Here is a 26,891-nt window from a genome sequence, read left to right as displayed (position 1 = left end):
ACTCTTTAACAGCTAAAAATGTTGTTCACTCCCCCCAAAAAAGATTGAGGTAGGGTGGCATTTTACCCCAAGTTACCCTACAATTGACCAGTGTTAGCCTTAGCCCCACTCTCCCCTATGCACTCATGGTGAATTGTGACCCGATTCAGGAGACTAGGCATATGTCGCAAGTCACAACTTTACAGGAGAGCCTTTAAACAAACATTTTGTTTTTTTTAATCAAAATGTGTTTTTTGGCAGAAATGCCTTCTCGGACATGTGAACTTTCATGTGCCTTAATAACAAACTTGAATGCCATCTGTAAATACGAATACAATTGTTAAAATTACGAGCCTTGTTGGTTAAGCCACAGAAAAAGTTAGCAACCTTCCCACTCTAGCCATCGTTGGCTGAGATAATGAGTGGGCTGGACATGCCAAGACAGGATTTCAGATTGGTCTGCCACATTGAAGGTGTCTGTCTATTTGAGCTCATCAGTCTGTGTTGGTAATCCTGTCAAACGTGGCTTTAAAAAAAATGTATTGTGTAGTGGAGCTGCATAAGTGTTGCTCTCCATTTTCTGGAGGATCAAGTTTTTGAAATGAGTGGAATTGGAATATGATAGCTAAAGAGATGGAGAAAACACTTGTCTCCGGATTATATTTTCAAACTTAGGGCAACCGTGGTATGGCATTCCCGACAGAGAGACACGTCCATGAGGCATGTTGATGTATGCAGGGAAGGTAGCTAGATACATTTTCATATTTTACACGTTTCAAATTTTGACAGAAAGTGGTTTAATTTCAATCTAGTGTTCGGTTAGCTAGCTAGGTTCATTGTTTACCTACAGTTGAAGTCGTAAGTTTACATACACTTAGGTTGGAGTCATTAAAACTCGTTTTTCAACCACTCCACACATTTCTTGTTAACAAACTACAATTTTGTCAAGTGGGTTAGGACATCCCCTTTATGCATGACACAAGTAATTTTTACAACAATTGTTTACAGCCAGATTATTTCACTTATAATTCACTGTATCACAATTACAGTGGATCAGAAGTTTACATACACTAAGTTGACTGTGCCTTTAAACAGCTTGGAAAATTCCAGAAATGTCATGGCTTTAGAAGCTTCTAATTGACATAATTTGAGTCAATTGGAGGTGTACCTGTGGATGTATTTCAAGGCATACCTTCAAACTCAATGCCTCTTTGCTTGACATCATGGGAAAATCAAAAGAAATCAACCAAGAACTCATTAAAAAAAACAATTGTAGACTGGTTCATCCAGTCTGGTTCATCCTTGGGAGTAATTTCCAAATGCCTGAAGGTACCACGTTCATCTGTACAAACAATAGTACGCAAGTATAAACACCATGGGACCACGTAGCCGTCATACAGCTCATGAAGGAGACGCGTTCTTTCTCCTAGAGATGAACGTACTTTGGTGTGAAAAGTGCAAATCAATCCCAGAAAAACAGCAAAGGACCTTGTGAAGATGCTGGAGGAAACAGGTACAAAAGTATCTATATCCACAGTAAAACAAGTATTTTATTGATATAACCTGAAAGGCCACTTAGCAAGAAAGAAGCCACTGCTCCAAAACCCCCATAAAAAAGCCAGACTACGGTTTGCAACTGCACAAAGAGCGTACTTTTTGGAGAAATGTCCTCTGGTCTGATGAAACAAAAATAGAACTATTTGGCCATAAGGACCATCGTTATGTTTGGAGGAAAAGGGGGGACGCTTGCAAGCCGAAGAACACATTCCCAACAGTAAATCACAGGGGATGGCAGCACCATGTTGTGGGGGGTGCTTTGCTGCAGGAGGGACTGGTGCACTTCACAAAATAGACAGCATCACGAGGAAGAGAAATGATGTGGATATATTGAAGCAACATCTCAAGACATCAGTCAGGAAGTTAAAGCTTGGTTGCAAATGGGTCTTCCAAATGGACGATGACTACAAGCATGCTTCCAAAGTTGTGGCAAAATGGCTTAAGGACAACAAAGTCAAGGTATTAGTGGCCATCACAAAGCCCTGACCTCAATCACATATAAAATTTGTGGGCAGAACTGAAAAGCCGTGTGCAAGCAAGAAGGCCTACAAACCTGACTCAGTTACACCAGCTCTGTCAGGGAGAATGGGCCAAAATTCACAAAAAATTCACTAAAATTCAACTTATTGTGAGAAGCTTGTGGAAGGCTCCCCGAAACATTTGACCCAAGTTAAACAATTTAAAGGCAACGCTACCAAATACTAATTGAGTGTATGTAATCTTCTGACCCACTGGGAATGTGATCAAAGAAATAAAAGCTGAAATAAATCACTCTCTACTATTATTCTGACATTCACATTCTTAAAATAAAGTGGTGATCCTAACTGACCTAAAACAGGGAATTCTTACTCAGATTAAATGTCAGGAATTGTGAAAAACTGTTTAAATGTATTTGGCTAAGGTGTATGTAAACTTCTGACTTCAACTGTAGCTAGCTAGCTATATGTCTTAAGCTGAAGTGTACTGTTGGCAAGCTAGCTAACTTTAGCTGGCTGGCTGGCTCCCTAGCAGAGGTTGTTATTAGTTTCCCATAGTTGTTTGCTTTTCTAGTTAGAGCCTAATGTTAGGCAGTGTTGGCACTTTGTTCATTGTCGTTTACCTAGCTAACGTTAGCTGGCTGGCTCGTTTTGCTAACGTTACGTGACGTGTGTACAACACCTGTTGAATATGGCCGGTGTCAGTAAATGTCTGCAAAAAAGCATAATGAAATTGTTGCCAGTGGAGCTGGTTCGGCTGTTCTCATGTTATTTAAAGGTAAACAAATCATTGGCCAGAGTGAAATGAGATGGGTGGGGCTAAAACAGGGTGTGAACGATGCTGAATGCGTGTAGACAAAGAAGAGCTCTTCACTAGATACCAAAACATTCAAAGGCGGTTTTCTCTAAAGTGAGTTTTTCAAGTTGATCAACTTTCAAAGCAGAATTGCTTACCCATTGTTCCACAAATGCAGTGTATGATATGCCATTTTGTAGCTCTGAGTCTCTACTTATATCCAATGTAAAAAAAACACAATTTCACTCCATAAGACCGAATCCAGGTGGTGAGTCATAATTGTAAAGTGCTTCACCACGATGCTGCTAAAAAAAAGTGCAGTTCACATATTTAGGAGTTGATACCATAACTAGATTCACAGGGAATACATTACAAAGGTTGAAGAAGCAATACTCCAAGCAGCAGCTCCATATTGTCAGACATAGAGAACTGATACTGTATACTGGTTGTTGGGGTGGGATTGGCTTCGGGGGTCTGTGGGTGGCTATTGATCATTTTATTGGATTCCTCAGGTATTACTAATTGTCAAGAAGAATTATGGTCCTAATCGGATGTTGGGTACAATATTTATTTTATATTATATGAATACTGTACATTAAAAATTGCCAATTTGGGTGCAAACAACTAGCTTAATTTCTCAGAGATCAAATTATATATAAAAAAATGTCACAGGAATGCTAATCTGATCTTTTTCTAGATACAGAAACCATTTCAGAGCAATCATGCAAAGGTGGGTGACATGACTTGCTGAAATTACATGGAATTACCCATTTCTCTTTCCACCATACTCCCCTCTGTTTCTCTCTCTCTGTTAAGGCCATGCGAGGAGCAGCAGGCAGACGTGTCTCTCTCCACTCCCTCATCGCTCTCCCTTTGAGTTATGTAACCGTTCCAGTGGTAGCAGCCGTTCGACCCCAGCGCTTCATAAACTCGATCTCTCATCCTGCTCTTCCTCCCCTACCACCTCCTCTTCCTCAGGGCTAGAGTTCACCCTAACACCATGACACAGCTGGCTGCCTGTAACACCCCTCTGAGGATGACCACACACACACACCACACACACACAACAATCCCAAGTATGGAAAGACAGATGTGTTATTATAAATGTATGACATTTGCAGAAACTTGGGACATTTTAAACTGACTGTTAAGTCGCCTCCCTTCATGGAAAATTACTAAATCGCTGATAGGTAGGACGCTCACACCTTCGCAAAATGTGAACCATAGTATTGATGCAGTTCTGTGTGTGTGCCATGTCTGTGGATCTGTGTGTGTGTGTGTGTCTGAGAGAACACAAGACAGAGGGATCTGTGGCGACAGCGGCTGCCACAGGCGAGGGGGGCACAGACTGGTTATATAAGGCGGTAGTCTGGTCTAGTCTGCTGTTTTTGCCTGGCTGTATACAGGTCCAGTAGAGAGGCAGGGGCACCCAGCTACATCATCCTGTACTATTAAACTGCCCTGGGGTTTTGGCACACAAATGTATGTACACAATACACACATTCACACTTTTTTTTTTTTTACCTTTATTTAGCCTGGCAAGTCAGTTAAGAACAAATTCTTATTTTCAATGACGGCCTAGGAACAGTGGGTTAACTGCCTGTTCAGGGGCAGAACGACAGGTTTGTACCTTGTCAGCTCGGGGGTTTGAACTTGCAACCTTCTGGTTACTAGTCCAACGCTCTAACCACTAGGCTACCCTGCCGCCCCTCAATATGCATGCAGCGCTTCATAAGCGCCATGTACACGTCAGCAAAACATCACCTGGGAATACCACTACCACTAACTTCATAAGCGCCATGTACACGTCAGCAAAACATCACCTGGGAATACCACTACCACTAACTTCATAAGCGCCATGTACACGTCACCAAAACATCACCTGGGAATACCACTACCACTAACTTCATAAGCGCCATGTACACGTCCCCAAAACATCACCTGGGAATACCACTACCACTAACTTCATAAGCGCCATGTACACGTCACCAAAACATCACCTGGGAATACCACTACCACTAACTTCATAAGCGCCATGTACACGTCACCAAAACATCACCTGGGAATACCACTAGCACTAACTTCATAAGCGCCATGTACACGTCAGCAAAACATCACCTGGGAATACCACTACCACTAACTTCATAAGCGCCATGTACACGTCCCCAAAACATCACCTGGGAATACCACTACCACTAACTTCATAAGCGCCATGTACACGTCACCAAAACATCACCTGGGAATACCACTACCACTAACTTCATAAGCGCCATGTACACGTCACCAAAACATCACCTGGGAATACCACTAGCACTAACTTCATAAGCGCCATGTACACGTCCCCAAAACATCACCTGGGAATACCACTACCACTAACTTCATAAGCGCCATGTACACGTCACCAAAACATCACCTGGGAATACCACTACCACTAACTTCATAAGCGCCATGTACACGTCCCCAAAACATCACCTGGGAATACCACTAACTGCTTAGGCATATGTAAACACCAAATGCACTTAAAAACACAAACTGTAACTGTCTCTGCGATCTCAAAAGAGGCGACTTATCATTAGAAAGAACCTCTCTCGCAACACTCACACTGTTGTCCGCGTTTAACGTGAAAGCATTGCACTCACAAATGTACCAGGAAACCAACTGCCCACATGAACACCGTGTTACCTTGGACTGCAGGATATTTGTCACTCTTGTGTCACTCCACTCAGCTCAGGCCTTCAGCTTGGGTGCCTCTGCTCTGTCATGGTTGGCAGTCTCAGCCTCTGGCATTGGGCATGACTCTGCCTGTCTGCCACAGTCACCCTCACTAGCCTCTCTCTCCCTCGCTCTCTGTCACTGCGGTAGCCACTCAAGACATACACTGCTGGCTGCCTCTTCCATGTGGGTCAATGCAGCATGTTATCTCCTAACTGTTGACACAGACAGAACAGGCCCTGGTCACTATAGTGGCTTGCTTTGTCCTGTATCCTCTAGAATTAATACATATGATAAGGTATAGAATATGAACTAAAGGCAGGCATTCAATGACAGGAGCAGCAGACCAATTATAATTTTTTTTGCACAATGTTAATTTCTACTTCCTGAGCACAGGGCCTAAGCGGATGGAATGCTATGTGTTTATAACAACATGTTTGGGGAGTACACTACCTCTCATGTCCTCCCTAAGAAAATGTCACCTTTCCGCACATCACATTGGGTTTGGCTAACATATAACCAAAGCACGTTTCTAACATGGGATTTGGAGTACTGACTGACAGTCTCCTTAGCTGTGACACTGCTACAGCCACATAGTGTAATCTAACCCTCTGAATGACCTGGGTCACTATTAAGGGCAGATTGTGTGTTATGTTGATCATAAAGCAACAATCCATTTGAACTGCTATTTAGATTTTCTATGAAATAGTGCATGGTAAAACATTGAGGGAAACAAGAAACTGCTGCAGACCATTACATCAATGGAGGGTGTTTTGACTGATTGTCTGTGCAGCCATTCATAACCAAGCATCTGGCTCATTTGTATTTTTTTCTACTGTATGAGACCCAGTCTTGTAGGAAACTGATAGACTACTTCATTGCATTTCCAGTGGTGACAAGAATTATCCCCAAAATATACAGGAAACTACACGAAGTCCAACGTCAATCGAGTTAGAATTGATAGACCAAAGCATGTTAACGTAGCGGGTAAGTGGGATACAACCCAAAATAGATGCATTGATACTCTTGCGTAACGGACCCAGCCTATTGCTGCACCACAGCGTAACGGACCCAGCCTATTGCTGCACCACAGCGTAACGGACCCAGCATATTGCTGCACCACAACGAAATGCAAGCAGCTTTCAAGCAGCAGGACACCTGCGCACAACAACAACAAAAACTACCGTCATTATTCGTGTTACATTGGAGCCTACAAGTCTCCCGGAGCGAAGAGGCTAATTGTAGCCTATTGTTGACAGTTCCAATTTTTCGGAACCAGTGAGATTATTTCATAATCTCCTAAAGCAAACCGAAACACAAAGTGAACACGTGACCATGTGCATGCAAAACTGTTGTACTGACGTTTCCCCCCTACCTTCCGACTGTTCCGGTATTGACCCACATGCCACTCCGCGCCAAGTTCGACCGAGCACAGGAGACGAGCGGAGGCAAGAAGACTAACTCAAGACTAACTAACTCAAGAGCCTTGAGAGAACCAACGTTACTGTGAATGTTGCCCAAAAACTCAGCGCTGTCACAAAGATAGCATCTTCCTTCTTCTCGCTGTTCTCTTGCAATGATTCCAGGCCGCTCACTAACTCCTTTGCATCTAGCTAAAGCACTAACTCTGAACTTTTACCTAAAACTGGGGTTATTTGGTGAAATATTAACCATCGCTAGTTCTAACTATGTCACCTATGAGGCACCCGTCTGTGTTTTTGTTTCTCCAGCTGATTTGTTCTAAAGCACACCCCCATGGGTCTGCGTCATGAGATCGGGATGGATGGGAGCCAATGGTAAGGAGCTGTGCTCTTCCTGTTATCGCCCCGAAGCAGGTTTCCCCGCCCCGTTAACTCAAAACACGCCACTTCTGTCTTCCGTCTTTCTGCTTTATTTATTAACAGCAATGCCACAAATTCAAATCGTGTCTTTTGACGCACACTGTAGATGTAAACAGTCAGGTTGAATATCTATCATTTTGAAATACTTGACACAGCCTATTACACAGTTATTGATGTCGCATTACTTGATCTAATATTGCAAGCTAACCAAATGACTATAGGGTACTTCACTCACCAAAAACAACACACAAACATTTCAAATTCAGCTAAATGTTTGCCAAACATCACTGTGAGGCTCTCTGGCTAGTTAAGTAAGTTCAATGGTATGGCAACTACATACCACACACAGTGACACCAACAGTCATGTGCTCAGCCACTGCTGTAAATATAGGAGCACATACTGTAGATGGCACTGTAGATGAGAAAGGTAAGCCTCCCCACCTGTATAATGAATTAGCCATTCTTTATCATGGACGGAACGCCTGGGAATTCAATGCCTGGAATGTTAAGCTTTCCCACAGGGGAATAAATGCCCAAAATAAAAAAGAATCTAATGGAATGCATTACTTTGTATATAAGGGCATAGATTTAACACTTAATACCCATACACTGTGACCAGACAATGTGTCCTGTAGGATGTTAATTTTGGCATCACAGGTCATAAGGTCATTACTATGGTTACGATAATAAAAGTCACCCTTAGCCTTTGGCCTATTCATGACAGTGCTGAGGTTGGCCCACTATTGACAATGTGCACATCCGATTCATAGTAAATCAAGGAAGAACAGGTTGCCATTATATCTGAGTAGTCTCGAACCTACATGTCCAATGTTTGATCAAACACTATAACCTTGTTCAACATTCAAATTAAAACGCCTGTGGTCATATACACTTATGTAGGTATAGTCCAAAATGTAGGTGCCTGACTAATGATACATACATGATGCTAATGATACATACAAGAACAGAAATGCCCTCACACTGTATGCTACTAATTACCTTCTTTAATGAAATCAAACAGGACCTGAGGAAGATGACCTCTGACCTCTTGATGAAAATGTTGTCATTAAAGGTGGGAATTAGGACCAACATTTAAATGAGCTACCCAAAAAGCCTTCTCTACTGCAGTGTTTCCCAACCCTGGTCCTCAAGTACCCCCCGGCAGGACACCGTTTCGTTGTAGCACTTGACAAACACACCTCATTCATCTCATTGAGGGCTTGATGATTAGTTGACAAGTTGAATCAGGTGTGCTTGTCCAGGGTTACAATACAAATGTGTACTGTTGGGGGTACTCGAGGACCAGGGTTGGGATACACTGCTCTACTATGTATAAGGAAAAGGCTGACATCCCCTGGTGGATCTAGGTACTGCATTTTCCAAAAGAAAGGCTTGAGGAGTGTAGCCTGTTATTGCTAGGGAACAGCTTAGTTTACGCCCCCTGTTCCCACAGTCTTGTCAATGCATTCACTCAGCCCTGTCCGTCAGCCGACACACACACACACACACACACACACACACACACACACACACACACACACACACACACACACACACACACACACACACAAAGCCCTCACCATACAGGGGTGGGAGCAGTAGAGGTGCAGGGGTAAAATCACAGTGGAAGCCATGCCAAGCCAGTAAAGAAAAGCCATATCACAACCTATGTTGTGATAATTGCGTTGTTTGTTCTATAACCCATTCGTTCATACGCCACCGTGATATATAATAAGGTTGTGACAACAGAAAGACAACAGTCCCACAGTGCCAGAATAAATGAAACTACACATACGTCGCAAAACTGGAGAGCAACATCTGTTCGGTGAAGTCCACAAAGCAAATATTGCATGTATGACCTGCAGCATGGTCAAGCAAGTTAATGTTTTCGACAGTTTTACTAAATAACTACTGATTTAGAACCCCCAACTATGCACAAAGACAACAGGAGCACTGCCTGGCAAAACGGTCTATGGCTCTGTCATACAATACGCTTTCAGTTTTTGTCATAGTCTACCGAGCTAAAATACTTGCCAGCCAATCTTCCTCACATGGGCATCAAGGAAGCAGCTAAGTTAGCTAACTAGTTAACTTGTGCCTACTAGGCTACATCTAGGCTACATATTGAACTTCAATCGTCTCAGGCCAGCGGCCTAACATATTAAATGATCCGAATCGGAAGAGACAGAGGGGCGCTGTTTCCCTCGCTCGGATGATTTCTCCGGTGAGATTCAGCCACTTGCTAATTGACTGAAAATTATGAAAACGCAGAGCTACATTTAAAAAATATATATTTTTATTGGTCAAATATTTGGAGAAGCCTGGCTTCCCTTGGCATCCATGAATACATGCCACTGACTGGGAGTGCCTATAGCAGTGCCCACAGCAACCAGTCCTGAGAAAGTGATGCCCCCTGGCCCCTCTGGCATGGCTCAAATGGAACGCCATGAATGATGGGGTTGGAATGTTGTATAAAACGGGGGGTCTTGGTTTTGCAATCGGGGTCATAGAATTTGGAAAGGCAGCGCTTGTTAAGGAGAGACCTTGTGAGCGAACTTTCAAATGCATGCTGTGGTTGTGGCTGCCCTATTTCAGTTGCAAGAAGCACTAGGCTTGTATCAGTGTTTTATGACTATGTTATTAAAATTGCAGGCCTGCGTAACATTATCGTTAAATGTGTGTGGAAATGTCTCCTTGCTGGTGTACTGTAATGAACGGTGGGTTGAGAATGAGATGAGGCCATAGATCAAGGAAGGGAGTTATATTATCGAAACAAAGTCAATTCTTTTTAAAACAACTCGCAAGTGTTCTTAAGGAGACTCTGCCATATTTGTTGATTTAGCTCACACACACACACACACACACACACACACACACACACACACACACACACACACACACACACACACACACACTACATCAAGGTTGAAAACATATTGTATTCCCAGGCTGCTGGAGCAGTAGGGGTGCCTGGATGACCGGGCCACAGAGGTCAGTTTGAACTGAGCCGGTCTCTGTATGTTCTAGTAATGTCTGTCTGCCTGTCTGTCTGTATCTCTTTCTCTCTGTGCCCCGAGAGCCCGTGACACTGAGACATACGCCCCAGAGCTCACCAAAAGGAGGCAAATTCTTTCACACACAGACACTACTCTCAAAAGCCTGTCAGCTCACCCCAATGCCCTATGCCCAATGCCCATACTGGAGCTTACATCTAGCTGTCAAAACACCAAGCATCTTCCACCACACCCACAGAGAGCTTCCCTCAGTCAGACACTATGCCAGCGGCATCGGCCTCCACACTCTGACACAAGTAGGTCCGTGCCAAAGTGGGCCATCCAACAGTCCCCCAACACTTGAGGATATTTCAAAGTCAGTAGGGAGGGAGCTTGTTTTTTTCTTGCACAGGGAAGTGGAGTTTGCTGCTTGCTTGTCCTCAGGGAAACTTAGAGGTCAAGGGTGAAGGGTGATGATGGTGTTATTGGAGGGGCAGGCAACCTTGTCGAAAAGAGTGAAGCTGGCATTCCTAAACATGCACGCATGCACGCGCGCTCGCACACACACGTCGCACTGGGTCTGAACCCCCCCTGTGCAACTGGGTCTTGGACTTACTGATAGGCCAACCCAAATGGTGAAGGTAGGCAACAACACCTCCACCATGCTGATCCTCAACACAGGGGCCCCACAAGGGTGCCTGCTCATCCCCCTCCTATACTCCCTGTTCACCCATGACTGCGTGGCCACGAACGTCCCCAACTCAATCATCAAGTTTGCTGACAACACAACAGTGATTGGTCTGATTACCAACAACAATGAGACAGCCTACAGAGAGGAGGTGAGGGCCCTGGCGTAGGGTGGTGCCAGGACCATAACGTTCCGCTTTAAATGACTTTCGGCTCATAGCCTTCAAAATGCCTTCATAAACACAACATAAGTGTTACAAAGCATCTATAACTGTATGCCATGCTTTATAAAGGGTTCATAAATGTGGCATAACTGGAAAATAATCATCAATATCAAATGTGACATCAAATCAAACTTTTTGTCACGTGTCGAATACAACAAGTGTAGACCTTACTGTGAAATGCATACATACAAGCACTTAACCAACAGCGCATTTCAGAAAGAGTTAAGAAAATATTTACCAAATAAACTAAAGTAAAAAATAATAAAAAGTAACACAATCAAATAACGAGGCTATATACAGGGGGTACCGGTACAGAGTCCGTGTGCGGGCGTACATTTTAGCTGAGGTAATTTGTACATGTAGGTAAGGGTGAAGTGACTATGCATAGATAATAAACCGAGAGTAGCAGCAGTGTACAAAACAAATGGGGGGAGGTGGTGTCAATTTAAATAGTCCGGTGGCCATTTGAATTTGTATTAATTGTTCAGCAGTCTTATGGTTTGGGGGTAGAAGCTGTTAAGGAGCCTTTTGGTCCTAAACTTGGCGCTCCTGTACCGCTTGCTATGTGGTAGCAGAGAAAAAACGCTATGACAATTTTATAGGCTTTCCTCTGACTCTGCCTATTATATGGGTCCTGGATGGCAGGATGCTTGGATCCATTGATGAACAGGGCGGTACTCCCTACCCTCTGCAGCGCCTTACGGTCAGATGCCAAGGAGTTGTCATACCAGGCGGTGATGCAGCCGGTCAGGATGCTCTCGATGGTGCAGCTGTAGAACTATTGAGGATCTGGGGGCCCACGCCAAATCTTTTCAGTCTCCTGAGGGGGAAAATCACTTTATGGCTGCCGACATGAGTGCTACGGGGCAGTAATAATTTAGGCAGGTTACCTTCGCTTCCTTGGGCACAGGGACTATGGTGGTCGGCTTGAAACATATACACTACCATTCAAAAGTTTGGGGTCACTTAGAAATGTCCTTGTTTTTTAAAGAAAAGCACAATTTCTGTCCATTAAAATAACCTACAATTTATCAGAAATTGTAACGGTTCTCTTGTGGTGAAGGAGAGGCGGACCAAAATGCGGCGTGATGATGATTCATGTTATTTTAATGAAGGAAAAAACTATACATGAAGAAACGACAAAATAATGAAAATGTGAAAACAGAAACAGTCCTATCTGGTGCAAACACAGAGACAGGAACAATCACCCACAAAACCCTCAAAGAATATAGCTGCCTAAATATGGTTCCCAATCAGAGACAACGATAAACACCTGCCTCTGATTGAGAACCACTCCAGACAGCCATAGACTTTGCTAGATACCCCCACTAAGCCACACACCCAATACCTAACAAAACCCCAAGACAAAACACACCCCAATAAACCCATGTCACACCCCGGCCTGACCAAATAAATAAAGACAAACACAATATACTTCGACCAGGGCGTGACAGAACCCCCCCCCCTCCCTAAGGTGCGGACTCCCGGACGCACATCAAAACAATAGGGAGGGTCCGGGTGGGCGTCTGTCCATGGTGGCGGCTCCGGCGCGGGACGTGGACCCCACTCTATCAATGTCTTAGTCCCTCTTCCTCGCGTCCTAGGATAGTCCACCCTCGCCGCCGACCATGGCCTAGTAGTCTTCACCCAGAACCCCACTGGACTGAGGGGTAGCTCGGGACTGAGGGGCAGCTCGGGACTGAGGGGAAGCTCGGGGCTGAGGGGAAGCTCGGGGCTGAGGGGAAGCTCGGGGCTGAGGGGAAGCTCGGGGCTGAGGGGAAGCTCAGCACTGAGGGGAAGCTCAGCACTGAGAGGAAGCTCAGCACTGAGAGGAAGCTCAGCACTGAGAAGAAGCTCAGCACTGAGAGGAAGCTCAGGCAGGTAGTTGGATCTGGCAGATCCTGGCTGGCTGGCGGTTCTGGCAGATCCTGGCTAACTGGCGGATCTGGAAGAGTCTGGCTGACTGGCAGATCTGGAAGAGTCTGGCTGACTGGCAGATCCTGGCTAACTGGCGGATCTGGAAGAGTCTGGCTGACTGGCGGATCTGGAAGAGTCTGGCTGACTGGCGGATCTGGAAGAGTCTGGCTGACTGGCGGATCTGGAAGAGTCTGGCTGACTGGCGGATCTGGAAGAGTCTGGCTGACTGACGGATCTGGAAGAGTCTGGCTGACTGGTGGATCTGGAAGAGTCTGGCTGACTGGCGGATCCTGGCAGACTGACGGATCTGGCTGCTCCATGCTGACTGGCGGCTCTGGCTGCTCCATGTAGGCTGACAGCTCTGGCGGCTTCTTACAGACTGGCAGCTCTGGCGGCTCCGTGCAGACTGGCAGCTCCTTGCAGACTGGCAGCTCCTTGCAGACTGGCAGCTCTGGCTGCTCCATGCAGACTGGCAGCTCTGGCTGCTCCATGCAGACTGGCAGCTCTGGCTGCTCCATGCAGACTGGCAGCTCTGGCTGCTCCATGCAGACTGGCAGCTCTGGCTGCTCCATGTAGACTGACAGTTCTGGCTGCTCCATGCAGGCTGGCAGCTCTGGCTGTGCTGAACAGGCAGGAGACTCCAGCAGCGCTGTAGAAGAGGAAGGCTCTGGCAGTGCTGAACAGGCGGGAGACTCCAGCAGCGCTGTAGAGGAGGAAGGCTCTGGCTGCGCTGAACAGGCGGGAGACTCCGGCAGCGCAGGAGAGGAGAAAGGCTCCGGCAGCGCTGAACAGGCGGGAGACTCCGGCAGCGCTGGAGATGAGGAAGACTCTGGCAGCGCTAGATAGGCGGGAGACTCCGGCAGCGCTGGAGAGGCGAGGCGCACTATAGGCCTGATGCGTGGTGCTGGCACTGGTGGTACTGGGCTAGGAACACGCACAGGAAGCCTGGTGTGGGGAGCTGCCTCTGGATGGCTGGTGCGTGAAGGTGCTACTGGATAGACCGGACCGTGCAGGCGCACTGGAGCTCTTGAGCACCGAGCCTGCCCAACCTTACCTGGCTCAATGCCCACTCTAGCCCGGCCGATACGAGGAGCTGGAATGTACCGGACCGGGCTATGCAACCGCACTGGGGACACCGTGCGCTCCAAAGCATAACACGGTGCCTGCCCGGTCTCACTAGCCCCCCGGTAAGCACAGGGAGTTTGCGCAGGTCTCCTACCTGGCGTAGCCCTACTCCCTGTGAGCCCCCCCAATACATTTTTGGGGGTGACTCTCGGGCTTCCGTCCGCGCCGCCGTGCTTGCTTCACCAACTCCATTATCCGATAACCTTCCGTGCACTGCACCATCGAATCCCAGGCGGGCTCCGGCACTCTCCCTGGGTCGACCGCCCACCTGTCTATCTCCTCCCAAGAAGTATAGTCCATACTCTTATAGTCCAAACCGTACTCCCATGTCCATGCCTCTTTTCTCTGCTGTTGCTGCCTTTGTTGCTTCTCCTGCGGCTCCTGCCTGTTGACACGCCGCTTGGTCCTGTTGTGGTGGGTGATTCTGTAACGGTTCTCTTGTGGTGAAGGAGAGTCGGACCAAAATGCGGCGTTATTTTAATGAAGGAAAAAACTATACATGAAGAAACGACAAAATAATGAAAATGTGAAAACCGAAACAGTCCTATCTGGTGCAAACACAGAGACAGGAACAATCACCCACAAAACACTCAAAGAATATGGCTGCCTAAATATGGTTCCCAATCAGAGACAACGATAAACACCTGCCTCTGATAGAACCACTCCAGACAGCCATAGACTTTGCTAGATACCCCCACTAAGCCACACACCCAATACCTAACAAAACCCCAAGACAAAACACACCACAATAAACCCATGTCACACCCCGGCCTGACCAAATAAATAAAGACAAACACAATATACTTCGACCAGGGCGTGACAGAAATACAGTGTAGACATTATTAATGTTGTAAATTACTATTGTAGCTGGAAACGGCAGATTTTTTATGAATATCTAGAAAGGCGTACAGAGGCCCATTATCAGCAACCATCACTCCTGTGTTCCAATGGCACGTTGTGTTAGCTAATCCAAGTTTATAATTTTAAAAGGCTAATTGATCAGTAGAAAACCTTTTTGCACTTACGTTAGCACAGCTGAAAACTGTTGTTCTGATTAAAGAAGAAATATAACTGCCCTTCTTCAGACTAGTTGAGTGTCTGGAGCATCAGCATTTGTGGGTTCGATTAAAGGCTCAAAATGGCCAGAAACAAATACTTTGTTCTGAAACTCGTCAGTCTATACTTGTACTGAGAAATGAAGGCTATTCCATGCGAGAAATTGCCAAGACACTGAAGATCTTGTACAACGCTGTGTACTACTCCCTTCACAGAACAGCGCAATCTGGCCCTAACCAGGATGTAAAGTGGGCACCAGTGTACAACTGAGCAAAAGGACAATACAAGAGAGTGTCTAGTTTGAAAAACAGACGCCTCACAAGTCCTCAACTGGCAGCTTCATTAAATAGTACCCGCAAAACACCAGTCTCAACGTTAACAGTGAAGAGGCGAGCTCTCTAGGCAGAGTTGCAAAGAAAAAAGATATCTCAGACTGGCCAATAAAAAGAAAAAATTAAGATGGGCAAAAGAACACAGACACTGGACAGATGAACTAGTAGCCAAGCATCCCGGAGTTGCCTCTTCACTGTTGATGTTGAGACTGGTGTTTTGCGGGTACTATTTAATGAAGCTGCCAGTTAGTACTAGTTAGGCGTCCTTTTTATCAAACTAGACACTCTAATGTACTTATCCTCTTAATCAGTTGTGCACCGGGTCCTTCCACTCCTTTCTATTCTGATTAGAGCCATAATTTCTGGTCAATTTGATGTTATTTAATTGACAAAAAGTGTGCTTTTCTTTCAAAAACAAGGACATTTCTAAGTGACTCCAAACTTTTGAACAGTAGGTTAGGTATTACAGACTCGGTCAGGGAGAGGTTGAAAATGTCAGTGAAGACACTTGCCAGTTGGTCCGCGCATGCTTTGAGTACACATCCTGGTAATTTATCTGGCCCTGCGGCTTTGTGAATGATGACCTGTTTAAATGTCTTTCTCCTATCGGCTACCTAGATCGTTATCACACAGTCGTCCAGAACAGCTGGTGCTCTCGTGCATGCTTCAGTGTTGCTTGCCTCGAAGCGAGCATAGAAGGCATTTAGCTCATCTGGGTCGTCTGAGGGCATAACGTGTTTTCTTATAAGCGTCTGGATTAGTGTCCCACTCCTTGAAAGCCGCAGCTCTAGCCTTTAGCTCGATGCGGATGTTGCCTGTAATCCATGGCTTCTGGTTGGGATATGTATGTACGGTCACTGTGGGGACGACGTCATCGATACACTTATTGTTTAATCCGGTGACTGAGGTGGTATACTCCTCAATGCTAATGGATGAATCCCAGAACATATTCCAGTCTGTGCTAGAAAAACAGTCCTTTAGCATAGCATCCCTGTCATCTGACCACTTCCTTATTGAGCGAGTCACTGGTACTTCCTGCTTTAGTGTTTGCTTGTAAGCAGGAATCAGGAGGATAGAATTATGGTCAAATTTGCCAAATGGTAGGTTGGGGAGAGCTTTGTACGCATTTCTGTGTGTGGAGTAAAGGTGGTCTAGAGTTCTGCCGGTGCATCCAAGGTGGTCTATCTGTTCTGCCGGTGCATTAAAAATCCCGCCAGCTCTATATTATCCGTGTCGTCGTTCAGCCATGACTAGGTGAAACAATAGATATTACCGTTTTTAATGTCCAGTTGGTAGGATAATCGTCGGTCATCAATTTAATTTATTTATTGCACTTTAGACAGTAGAACGGATGGCAGTCAGAGTTTACTCGCTCGCCTACGTATTCTCAGAAGGCATCCTGACCTGTGGCCCCCTTTTCCTCCGTCTTTTCTTCACACAAATGACGGGGATTTGGGCCTGTTCCCGGGAAAGCAGTATATCCTTCTCATCGGACTCGTTAAAGGAAAATCTTCTTCCAGTAGAGGTGAGTAGTCACTGTTCTGATGTCCAGAAGTTATTTTCAGTCATAAGAGTCGGTAACAGACACATTATGTACAAAATAAGTTTAAAAAACAAGTTACAAACAATGCAAAAAAAACGAACAAATAGCACAGTTGGTTAGGAGCAAGTAAAACGTCAGCCATGCTCTTAGGCGCCATCTTAACATACCAACTATGTCAAATATGATATAAACATGTACTCTATGAAGGGTGACATGTTGAGCTGAAGGACAGCATATACTCTAAAGTGAAGTTATGTAAGTCACATTATACCTAATCTCATTCGGTTAGTGCTATCTGAGATTCTTGGGACGTCCCTCTCCTAAACCCTAACCCCTACCCTACCCTAATCTTAACCATGACCCTTACCTAATCCAAACCTTAACCATTTTAAATGTCACTTTCAATGGGGTAGGGACATCCCAAGGATCCCCGAATGGCATAGAAACAATCTCATTCCCAGACACTTCCACCTCAAATGTGCGGAAAGGTCTGTTAGACCAACACGTCAAACTTGGCCTTTGTTAACCAATGCAGAGTGCCCAGTTGAATCTCCCGGCGCATTACTCTTTGGCTTAATCTACCAACCAATCATCTCCCACAACACCTTCCACCATCTGCCCACTGCACTGAAGATAGGAAACACTGTCACCACTGATAAATCCACCATAATTGAGAATTTCAATAAGCATTTTTCTACGGCTGGCCATGCTTTCCACCTGGCTACTCCTACCCCGGACAACAGCACTGCACCCCCAACAGCAACTCGCCCAAGCCTTCCCCATTTCTCCTTCTCCCAAATCCATTCAGCTGATGTTCTGAAAGAGCTGCAAAATCTGGACCCCTACAAATCAGCCGGGCTAGACAATCTGGACCCTTTCTTTCTAAAATTATCTGCCGAAATTGTTGCCACCCCTATTACTAGCCTGTTCAACCTCTCTTTCGTGTCGTCTGAGATTCCCAAAGATTGGAAAGCAGCTGCGGTCATCCCCCTCTTCAAAGGGGGGGACACTCTTGACCCAAACTGCTACAGACCTATATCTATCCTACCGTGCCTTTCTAAGGTCTTCGAAAGCCAAGTCAACAAACAGATTACCGACCATTTCGAATCTCACCATACCTTCTCTGCTATGCAATCTGGTTTCAGAGCTGGTCATGGGTGCACCTCAGCCACGCTCAAGGTCCTAAACGATATCTTAACCGCCATCGATAAGAAACATTACTGTGCAGCCGTATTCATTGATCTGGCCAAGGCTTTCGACTCTGTCAATCACCATATCCTCATCGGCAGACTCGACAGCCTTGGTTTCTCAAATGATTGCCTCGCCTGGTTCACCAACTACTTCTCTGATAGAGTTCAGTGTGTCAAATCGGAGGGTCTGCTGTCCGGACCTCTGGCAGTCTCTATGGGGGTGCCACAGGGTTCAATTCTTGGACCGACTCTCTTCTCTGTATACATCAATGAGGTCGCTCTTGCTGCTGGTGAGTCCCTGATCCACCTCTACGCAGACGACACCATTCTGTATACTTCCGGCCCTTCTCTGGACACTGTGTTAACAACCCTCCAGGCAAGCTTCAATGCCATACAACTCTCCTTCCGTGGCCTCCAATTGCTCTTGAATGCAAGTAAAACTAAATGCATGCTCTTCAACCGATCGCTGCCTGCACCTACCCGCCTGTCCAACATCACTACTCTGGACGGCTCTGACTTAGAATACGTGGACAACTACAAATACTTAGGTGTCTGGTTAGATTGTAAACTCTCCTTCCAGACCCATATCAAACATCTCCAATCCAAAGTTAAATCTAGAATTGGCTTCCTATTTCGCAACAAAGCATCCTTCACTCATGCTGCCAAACATACCCTTGTAAAATTGACCATCCTACCAATCCTCGACTTTGGCGATGTCATTTACAAAATAGCCTCCAATACCCTACTCAACAAATTGGATGCAGTCTATCACAGTGCAATCCGTTTTATCACCAAAGCCCCATATACTACCCACCATTGCGACCTGTACGCTCTCGTTGGCTGGCCCTCGCTTCATACTCGTCGCCAAACCCACTGGCTCCATGTCATCTACAAGACACTGCTAGGTAAAGTCCCCCCTTATCTCAGCTCGCTGGTCACCATAGCATCTCCCACCTGTAGCACACGCTCCAGCAGGTATATCTCTCTAGTCACCCCCAAAACCAATTCTTTCTTTGGCCGCCTCTCCTTCCAGTTCTCTGCTGCCAATGACTGGAACGAACTACAAAAATCTCTGAAACTGGAAACACTTATCTCCCTCACTAGCTTTAAGCACCAACTGTCAGAGCAGCTCACAGATTACTGCACCTGTACATAGCCCACCTATAATTTAGCCCAAACAACTACCTCTTTCCCAACTGTATTTAATTTTAATTTATTTATTTATTTTGCTCCTTTGCACCCCATTATTTTTTTATTTCTACTTTGCACATTCTTCCATTGCAAAACTACCATTCCAGTATTTTACTTGCTATATTGTATTTACTTTGCCATCTTGGCCTTTTTTGCCTTTACCTCCCTTCTCACCTCATTTGCTCACATTGTATATAGACTTGTTTATACTGCATTATTGACTGTATGTTTGTTTTTACTCCATGTGTAACTCTGTGTCGTTTTATCTGTCGAACTGCTTTGCTTTATCTTGGCCAGGTCGCAATTGTAAATGAGAACTTGTTCTCAACTTGCCTACCTGGTTAAATAAAGGTAAAATAAATAAATAAATAAATAAATAAATGTGTCTTGTGCATCATATCGGTGCGACATCTTGGCAACAAAGAGATTGTGTTTGTAACTCTTATTGGTATGGTTTTCCCCACAAGCGTGACACATACAGATTTTAAGGGTGTAATCTTTCTTCTTCTCGGTGGAGCCATTAGCTAGCTAGCTATGTCCTTTGCTAATAAGATAGCTGGAAGGTAGGACCTGGACCTGTTTTGTTTTATCCCTTGAGGCCAGGGGGAATGGCTTCCACTAGATAGCACAGCCACAAAGTCAAAATTGGCTAATATCATAAAGATTTATGAAAACAAAAAATGAGCTTTTTGGTCTTAATTTAAGGTTAGGCATAAGGTTGTCACTGTTTTTAAGGTTAAGGTTCGTTTTAAAATAACATTTTAAGAAGATACGTTTTGGACATGGGCGTGGTTTAGCCATAATTATGGCTTTGTGGCTGTGTTAATTAGTGACGACCAGGGGAAAATGTTTTTGCTAGCCTGATGACAAATACTTTACCTAGTAAGGTCACTCCCATAGAACAATATGGTCACTCCCACTAATGCCAACTTTGACTGGTTGATAGCTCTAGGAAGAGTCTTGGTGGATCCAAACTTCTTCCATTTAAGAATGATGGAGGCCACTGTGTTCTTGGGGACCATCAATGCTGCAGATATGTTTTGGTACCCTTCTCCAGATCTGTGCCTGGACACAATCCTGTCGCTGTGGTGTACGGAGAATTCACTCAACCTCATGGCTTGGTTTTTGTTCTAACATGCACTGTCAACTGTGGGACCTAATATAGTGCCTTTCCAAATCATGTCCAATCAAGATAGTTTACCACCGGGGGACTCCAAACAAGTTGTAGAGACATCTCAAGGATGCTCAATGGAAACAGGATGCACCTGAGCTCAATTTCGAGTCTCATAGCAAAGGGTCTGAATACTTATGTAAACAAGCCTTTTCAGTTTTTTTTACATACATTTGCAAAAATGTGTAAAACCCTGTTTTCGCTTTGTCATTATGGGTATTGTATGTAGATTGATGAGGGGAGAAATGCATTTAATCCATTTTAGAATAAGGCTGTAACAAAATGTGGAAAAAGTCATGGGGTCTGAATACATTTGCGCAGTCTTACACAACTTCCCACACCCCTGGCACATTTTATGGCTGGCACTCGCATTGCCTTCATTGTTGGCTTCCTTAAAAATAATAACTTTGGACATGTGTGCTGTCATGAATCTCTTGTGACGATCTGAAGGATCCGGTTACAGTCGGTCCCCTCTACAGCGCCCTCACTCTCCCGTTTCTGGCCATTTTGAGACTGTAATCGAACCCACCAAACAATTTCAGCTGTGCTAACATATTTGCAAAAGGCTTTTCTAATGATCAATTAGTCTTTTAAAATTATTAACTTGGATTAGCTAACACAACGTGCCATTGGAACATAGGACTGATGGTTGCTCATAATAGACCTCTGTACGCCTATGTAGACATTCCATTAAAAATCAGCCGTTTCCAGCTACAATAATCATTTACAACATTATCAATGTCTACACTGTATTTCGGATCAATTTGATGTTATTTTAATGGACAGAACAATAGTTTTTCTTTCAAAAACAAGGACATTTCTAAGTGACCCCAAACTTTTGAATGGTACTGTATGTATGGAGCATAATGTACTTACAGTTCTATTCACGTTTTCATGTACTATGGACAATTAATGCATACCAATTTATTGCATAGATTGTAATGGACACCTATGATGTGTGTAAAATACTTTTTTGAAGGTTGTACTGATTATGATAATCTAATTTTATTTTATTTATTTTTATTTCACCTTTATTTAACCAAGTAGGCTAGTTGAGAACAAGTTCTCATTGACAACTGCAACCTGGCCAAGATAAAGCATAGCAGTGTGAACAGACAACAACACAGAGTTACACATGGAGTAAACTATAAACAAGTCAATAACACAGTATACATTTTTTTTAAGAGTCTATATACATTGTGTGCAAAAGGCATGAGGAGGTAGGCGAATAATTACAATTCAGCAGATTAACACTGGAGTGATAAATGATCAGATGGTCATGTACAGGTAGAGATACTGGTGTGCAAAAGAGCAGAAAAGTAAACAAATAAAAACAGTATGGGGATGAGGTAGGTAAATTGGGTGGGCTATTTACCGATGGACTATGTACAGCTGCAGCGATTGGTTAGCTGCTCAGATAGCAGATGTTTAAAGTTGGTGAGGGAGATAAAAGTCTCCAACTTCAACCATTTTTGCAATTCGTTCCAGTCACAGGCAGCAGAGAACTGGAAGGAAAGGCGGCCAAATTAGGTGTTGGCTTTAGGGATGATCAGTGAGATACACCTGCTGGAGCGCGTGCTACGGGTGGATGTTGCCATCGTGACCTGTGAACTGAGATAAGGCGGAGCTTTACCTAGCATGGACTTGTAGATGACCTGGAGCCAGTGGGTCTGGCGACGAATATGTAGCGAGGGCCAGCCGACTAGAGCATACAGGTCGCAGTGGTGGGTGGTATAAGGTGCTTTAGTAACAAAACGGAAGACACTGTGATAAACTGCATCCAGTTTGCTGAGTAGAGTATTGGAAGCTATTTTGTAGATGACATCGCCAAAGTCGAGGATCGGTAGCATAGTCAGTTTTACTAGGGTAAGTTTGGCGGCGTGAGTGAAGGATGCTTTGTAATAGAAAGCCGATTCTAGATTTTATTTTGGATTGGAGATGTTTGATATGAGTCTGGAAGGAGAGTTTACAGTCTAGCCAGATACCTAGGTACTTATAGATGTCCACATATTCTAGGTCGGAACCATCCAGGGTGGTGATGCTAGTCGGGCGTGCGGGCGCAGCAGGCGAACGGTTGAAAAGCATGCATTTGGTTTTACCAGCGTTTAAGAGAAGTTCGAGGCCACGGAAGGAGTGTTGTATGGCATTGAAGCTCGTTTGGAGGTTAGATAGCACAGTGTCCAAGGAAGGGCCAGAAGTATACAGAATGGTGTCGTCTGCGTAGAGGTGGATCAGGGAATCGCCCGCAGCAAGAGCAACATCATTGATATACACAGAGAAAAGAGTCGGCCCGAGAATTGAACCCTGTGGCACCCCCATAGAGACTGCCAGAGGACCGGACAACATGCCCTCCGATTTGACACACTGAACTCTGTCTGAAAAGTAGTTGGTGAACCAGGCAAGGCAGTCAAAAACCGAGGCTACTGAGTCTGCTGATAAGAATATGGTGATTGACAGAGTCGAAACATGGTGATTGACAGAGTCGAAAGCCTTGGCCATGTCGATGAAGACAGCCTGCACAGTACTGTCTTTTATCGATGGCAGTTATGATATCGTATAGCACCTTGAGTGTGGCTGAGGTGCACCCGTGACTGGCTCGGAAACCAGATTGCATAGCGGAGAAGGTATGGTGGGATTTGAGATGGTCAGTGATCTGTTTGTTGACTTGGCTTTCGAAGACCTTAGATAGGCAGGGCAGGATGGATATAGGTCTGTAACAGTTTGGGTCCAGGGGGTCTCCCCCTTTGAAGAGGGGGATGGCCGCAGCAGTTTTCCAGTTCTTGGGGATCTCAGACGATATGAAAGAGAGGTTGAACAGGCTGGTAATAGGGGTTGCAACAATGGCGGCGGATAGTTTCAGAAATAGAGGGTCCAGATTGTCAAGCCCAGCTCATTTGTACGGGTCCAGGTTTTGCAGCTCTTTCAGAACATCTGCTATCTGGATTTGGGTAAAGGAGAAGCTGGGGAGGCTTGGGCGAGTAGCTGCGGGGGGGGGGGGGGGGTGGAGCTGTTGGCCGAGGTTGGAATAGCCTGGAGGAAGGCATGGCCAGCCGTTGAGAAATGTTTGTTGAAGTTTTTGATTATCATGGATTTATCGGTGGTGACCGTGTTACCTAGCCTCAGTGCAGTGGGCAGCTGGGAGGAGGTGCTCTAGTTCTCAAAGGACTTTACAGTGTCCCAGAACGTTTTGGAGTTAGAGCTACAGGATGCAAATTTCTGCTTGAAAAAGCTGGCCTTTGCTTTCCTGACTAACTGCGTGTATTGGTTCCTGACTTCCATGAACAGCTGTATATCGCGGGGACTATTCGATGCTATTGCAGTCCGCCACAGGATGTTTTTGTGCTGGTCGAGGGCAGTCAGGTCTGGAGTGATCCAGGGGCTATATCTGTTCTTAGTTCTGCATTTTTTGAACGGAGCATGCTTATCTAAGATGGTGAGGAAGTTACTTTTAAAGAATGACCAGGCATCCTCAACTGACGGGATGAGGTCAATATCCTTCCAGGATACCCGGGCCAGGTCGATTAGAAAGGCCTGCTCGCAGAAGGGTTTTAGTGAGCATTTGACAGTGATTAGGGGTGGTTGTTTGACTGCGGACCAGTAGCAGATACAGGCAATGAGGCAGTGAACGCTGAGATCCTGATTGAAGACAGCGGAGGTGTATTTGGAGGGCCAGTTGGTCAGGATAACGTCTATGAGGGTGCCCTTGTTTACAGATTTATGGTTGTACATGGTGGGTTCCTTGATGATTTGTGTGAGATTGAGGGCATCTAGCTTAGATTGTAGGACTTCCGGGGTGTTAAGCATATCCCAGTTTAGGTCACCTAGCAGAACAAACTCTGAAGCTAGATGGGGGGCGATCAATTCACAAATGGTGTCCAGGGCACGGCTGGGAGCTGAAGGGGGTCGGTAGCAGGCGGCAACAGTGAGAGACTTATTTCTAGAGAGATTCATTTTTAAAATTAGAGTTTCAAACTTTTTGGGTATGGACCTGGAAAGTATGACATTACTTTGCAGGCTATCTCTGCAGTAGACTGCAACACCTATCTTGACAGAAAATGTTATAGTTGAGTATGGAAATCTCAGAATTTTTGGTGGCTTTCCTAAGCCAGGATTCAGACACAGCAAGGACATCAGGGTTGGCAGAGTGTGCTAAAGCAGTGAGTAAAACAAACTTAGGGAGGAGGCTTCTGATGTTGACATGCATGAAACCAAGGCTTTTTCGATCACAGAAGTCAACAAATGAGGGTGCCTGGGGACATGCAGGGCCTGGGTTTACCTCCACATCACCCGCGGAACAGAGGAGGAGGAGGATGAGGGTGTGGCTAAAGGCTATCAAAACTGGTCGCCTAGAGCGTTGGGGACAGAGAATAAAAGGAGCAGATTTCTGGGCGTGGTAGAATATATTCAGGGCATAATGTGCAGACAGGGGTATGGTGGGGTGTGGGTACAGCGGAGGTAAGCCCAGGCACTGGGTGATGATAAAAGAGATTGTATCTCTGGACATGCTGGTTGTAATGGGTGAGGTCACCGCATGTGTGGAAGGTGAGATAAAGCAGATATAGGAGGGATGAAGAGTGGAACTAGGGGCTCCATTGTAAACTAAAACAATGATAACTGACCTGAACAACAGTATACAAGGCATATTGACATTTGAGAGAGACATACAGCGAGGCATAAAGTAATCGCAGGTGTTGATTGGGAGGGCTAGCTAAAACAACAGGTGAGACAACAAAAGCTAATCAGCTAACACAACAACAACAGGTAAAATGGCGATGACTATGCAGAGAGGGTCGGATTAACTACACACTATACACCTGAGTTCGCGGCTGGGGCCAACAGATAAAATAAATAAACAGAATGGAGTACCGTGATTAATGGACAGTCCAGCAGGCATCAGGTATGTAACCAGGTGATCATAGTGTCTAGGGGGCAACAGTAGATGGAACAGGGAAGCCGCCACTACGCTAGCAACACGGCGTTTAAAGTTAGTAGCCCTGGGCTAGTAGGAGCGTCTGCTCCAACGGAGGCCGGATGAAGGCACAGCGGATGGAGTATTGGGCTCTAGCCGTGTATGAGTGTGGTTCGGGTGAACAGCTGAGTAGGCCGGGAGGTGGGCCACAGGGATAGCTTCGGTACTGGGTCACCACAGTGAGTGCAAGCTAGCTGTGAGCTAGCTAGCTGGAAGCTGTGCACTAGCTAGCTGCAAGCTAGCTGTGAAGATCAGAAGTCGTGGTCCAGGGATTACGGCAGGAATCCGGCGTTGTTGTGGAGAGACAGTCCGATACTGGTAGACTAGAGAGTAATTATCCAGGCTAAAAACAGGGCTGGTATCTGTGCAGAAGGTAAAAGCCGCTAGCAGTGGCAAACAATTTTAGCTAATTAGCTGGTTAGCATCTGGAGGTTCTTGAATGTGTTCTAAAATTTCAAATAATAGCGATTCCATATCACATTGGGTGAGGCAGGTTACCGGAAGGTATAATTGAATAAAAAATTGAAAAGAGATTGAAAATAAATTGAAATATGTATACAAAAAATACGAAAAATACAAAAGTACACGAGAGGACAAAACAAACACGTCTTCACTGCTACGCCATCATCTACGCCTTCTTTGAATAATGCTAAGCTATTTGCCAGCTATGTGTGATGCCATGTTTGTTGACGTTATACACTGCATTTAGGGTGTCACATAAACTGTCAGACCAAAGATGTTATAAGAAAATCAGGTGAAGGAATGGTTCACTCATCTTTCGAGCAAACTTTTGGAATTGAATGAAAGGAAGTGAATGATCGTAGACGGCACTCCCCCTTCAACATGCATACTGCAAACAGACCAAACTCATCTTGTCTCCTCTTCTTATTCTTGGTTTGATGCGAAAAAACAAACATTGTGGCATGCATAAACTACCCATCGTCTTTTTTTTTACCCCCTCGCCCCTCCACATGTTGAGGGTCAGTGTGCCGGAGGTGTTGTTGCCTACCCTTACCAACTGGGGTCGGACCGTCAGGAAGTCCAGGATCCAGTTGCAGAGGGAGGGGTTCAGTCCCAGGGCCCGTAGCTTGGTGATGAGCTTGGAGGGGATTAGGGTGTTATGAACAGCATT

At 45.2% G+C, this 26,891-nt stretch overlaps 1 protein-coding gene across 4 annotated transcripts in view; it reads right to left on the bottom strand.

Moving 5' to 3' along the window:
* Positions 1–26,891, bottom strand: part of LOC109895617 (rho-related BTB domain-containing protein 2) — a 99,201-nt gene that overhangs the window by 54,290 nt on the left and 18,020 nt on the right. For 2 of the 4 annotated variants that reach the window (XM_020489465.2, XM_020489463.2), the window contains exon 1: positions 6,896–7,277. The exons of 1 other annotated variant lie outside the window; for it this stretch is intronic. Coding sequence is in view for 1 of the 3 variants with exons in the window: in XM_020489463.2 (XP_020345052.1) it covers positions 6,896–6,924 (29 nt within the window). In the remaining 2 variants the exon portion in view is untranslated. Of the gene's footprint in view, positions 1–5,490; positions 5,736–6,895; positions 7,278–26,891 lie in introns of those variants that run through there. One more of the 4 variants, XM_020489468.2, reaches the window with a different exon arrangement.

Source organism: Oncorhynchus kisutch, linkage group LG8, assembly GCF_002021735.2.
Source record: "Oncorhynchus kisutch isolate 150728-3 linkage group LG8, Okis_V2, whole genome shotgun sequence".
NCBI classification, from domain to species: domain Eukaryota; kingdom Metazoa; phylum Chordata; class Actinopteri; order Salmoniformes; family Salmonidae; genus Oncorhynchus; species Oncorhynchus kisutch.
The sequence above is the reverse complement of the archived record's forward strand: the minus strand, read 5'-3'. Positions and strand labels throughout refer to the sequence as shown.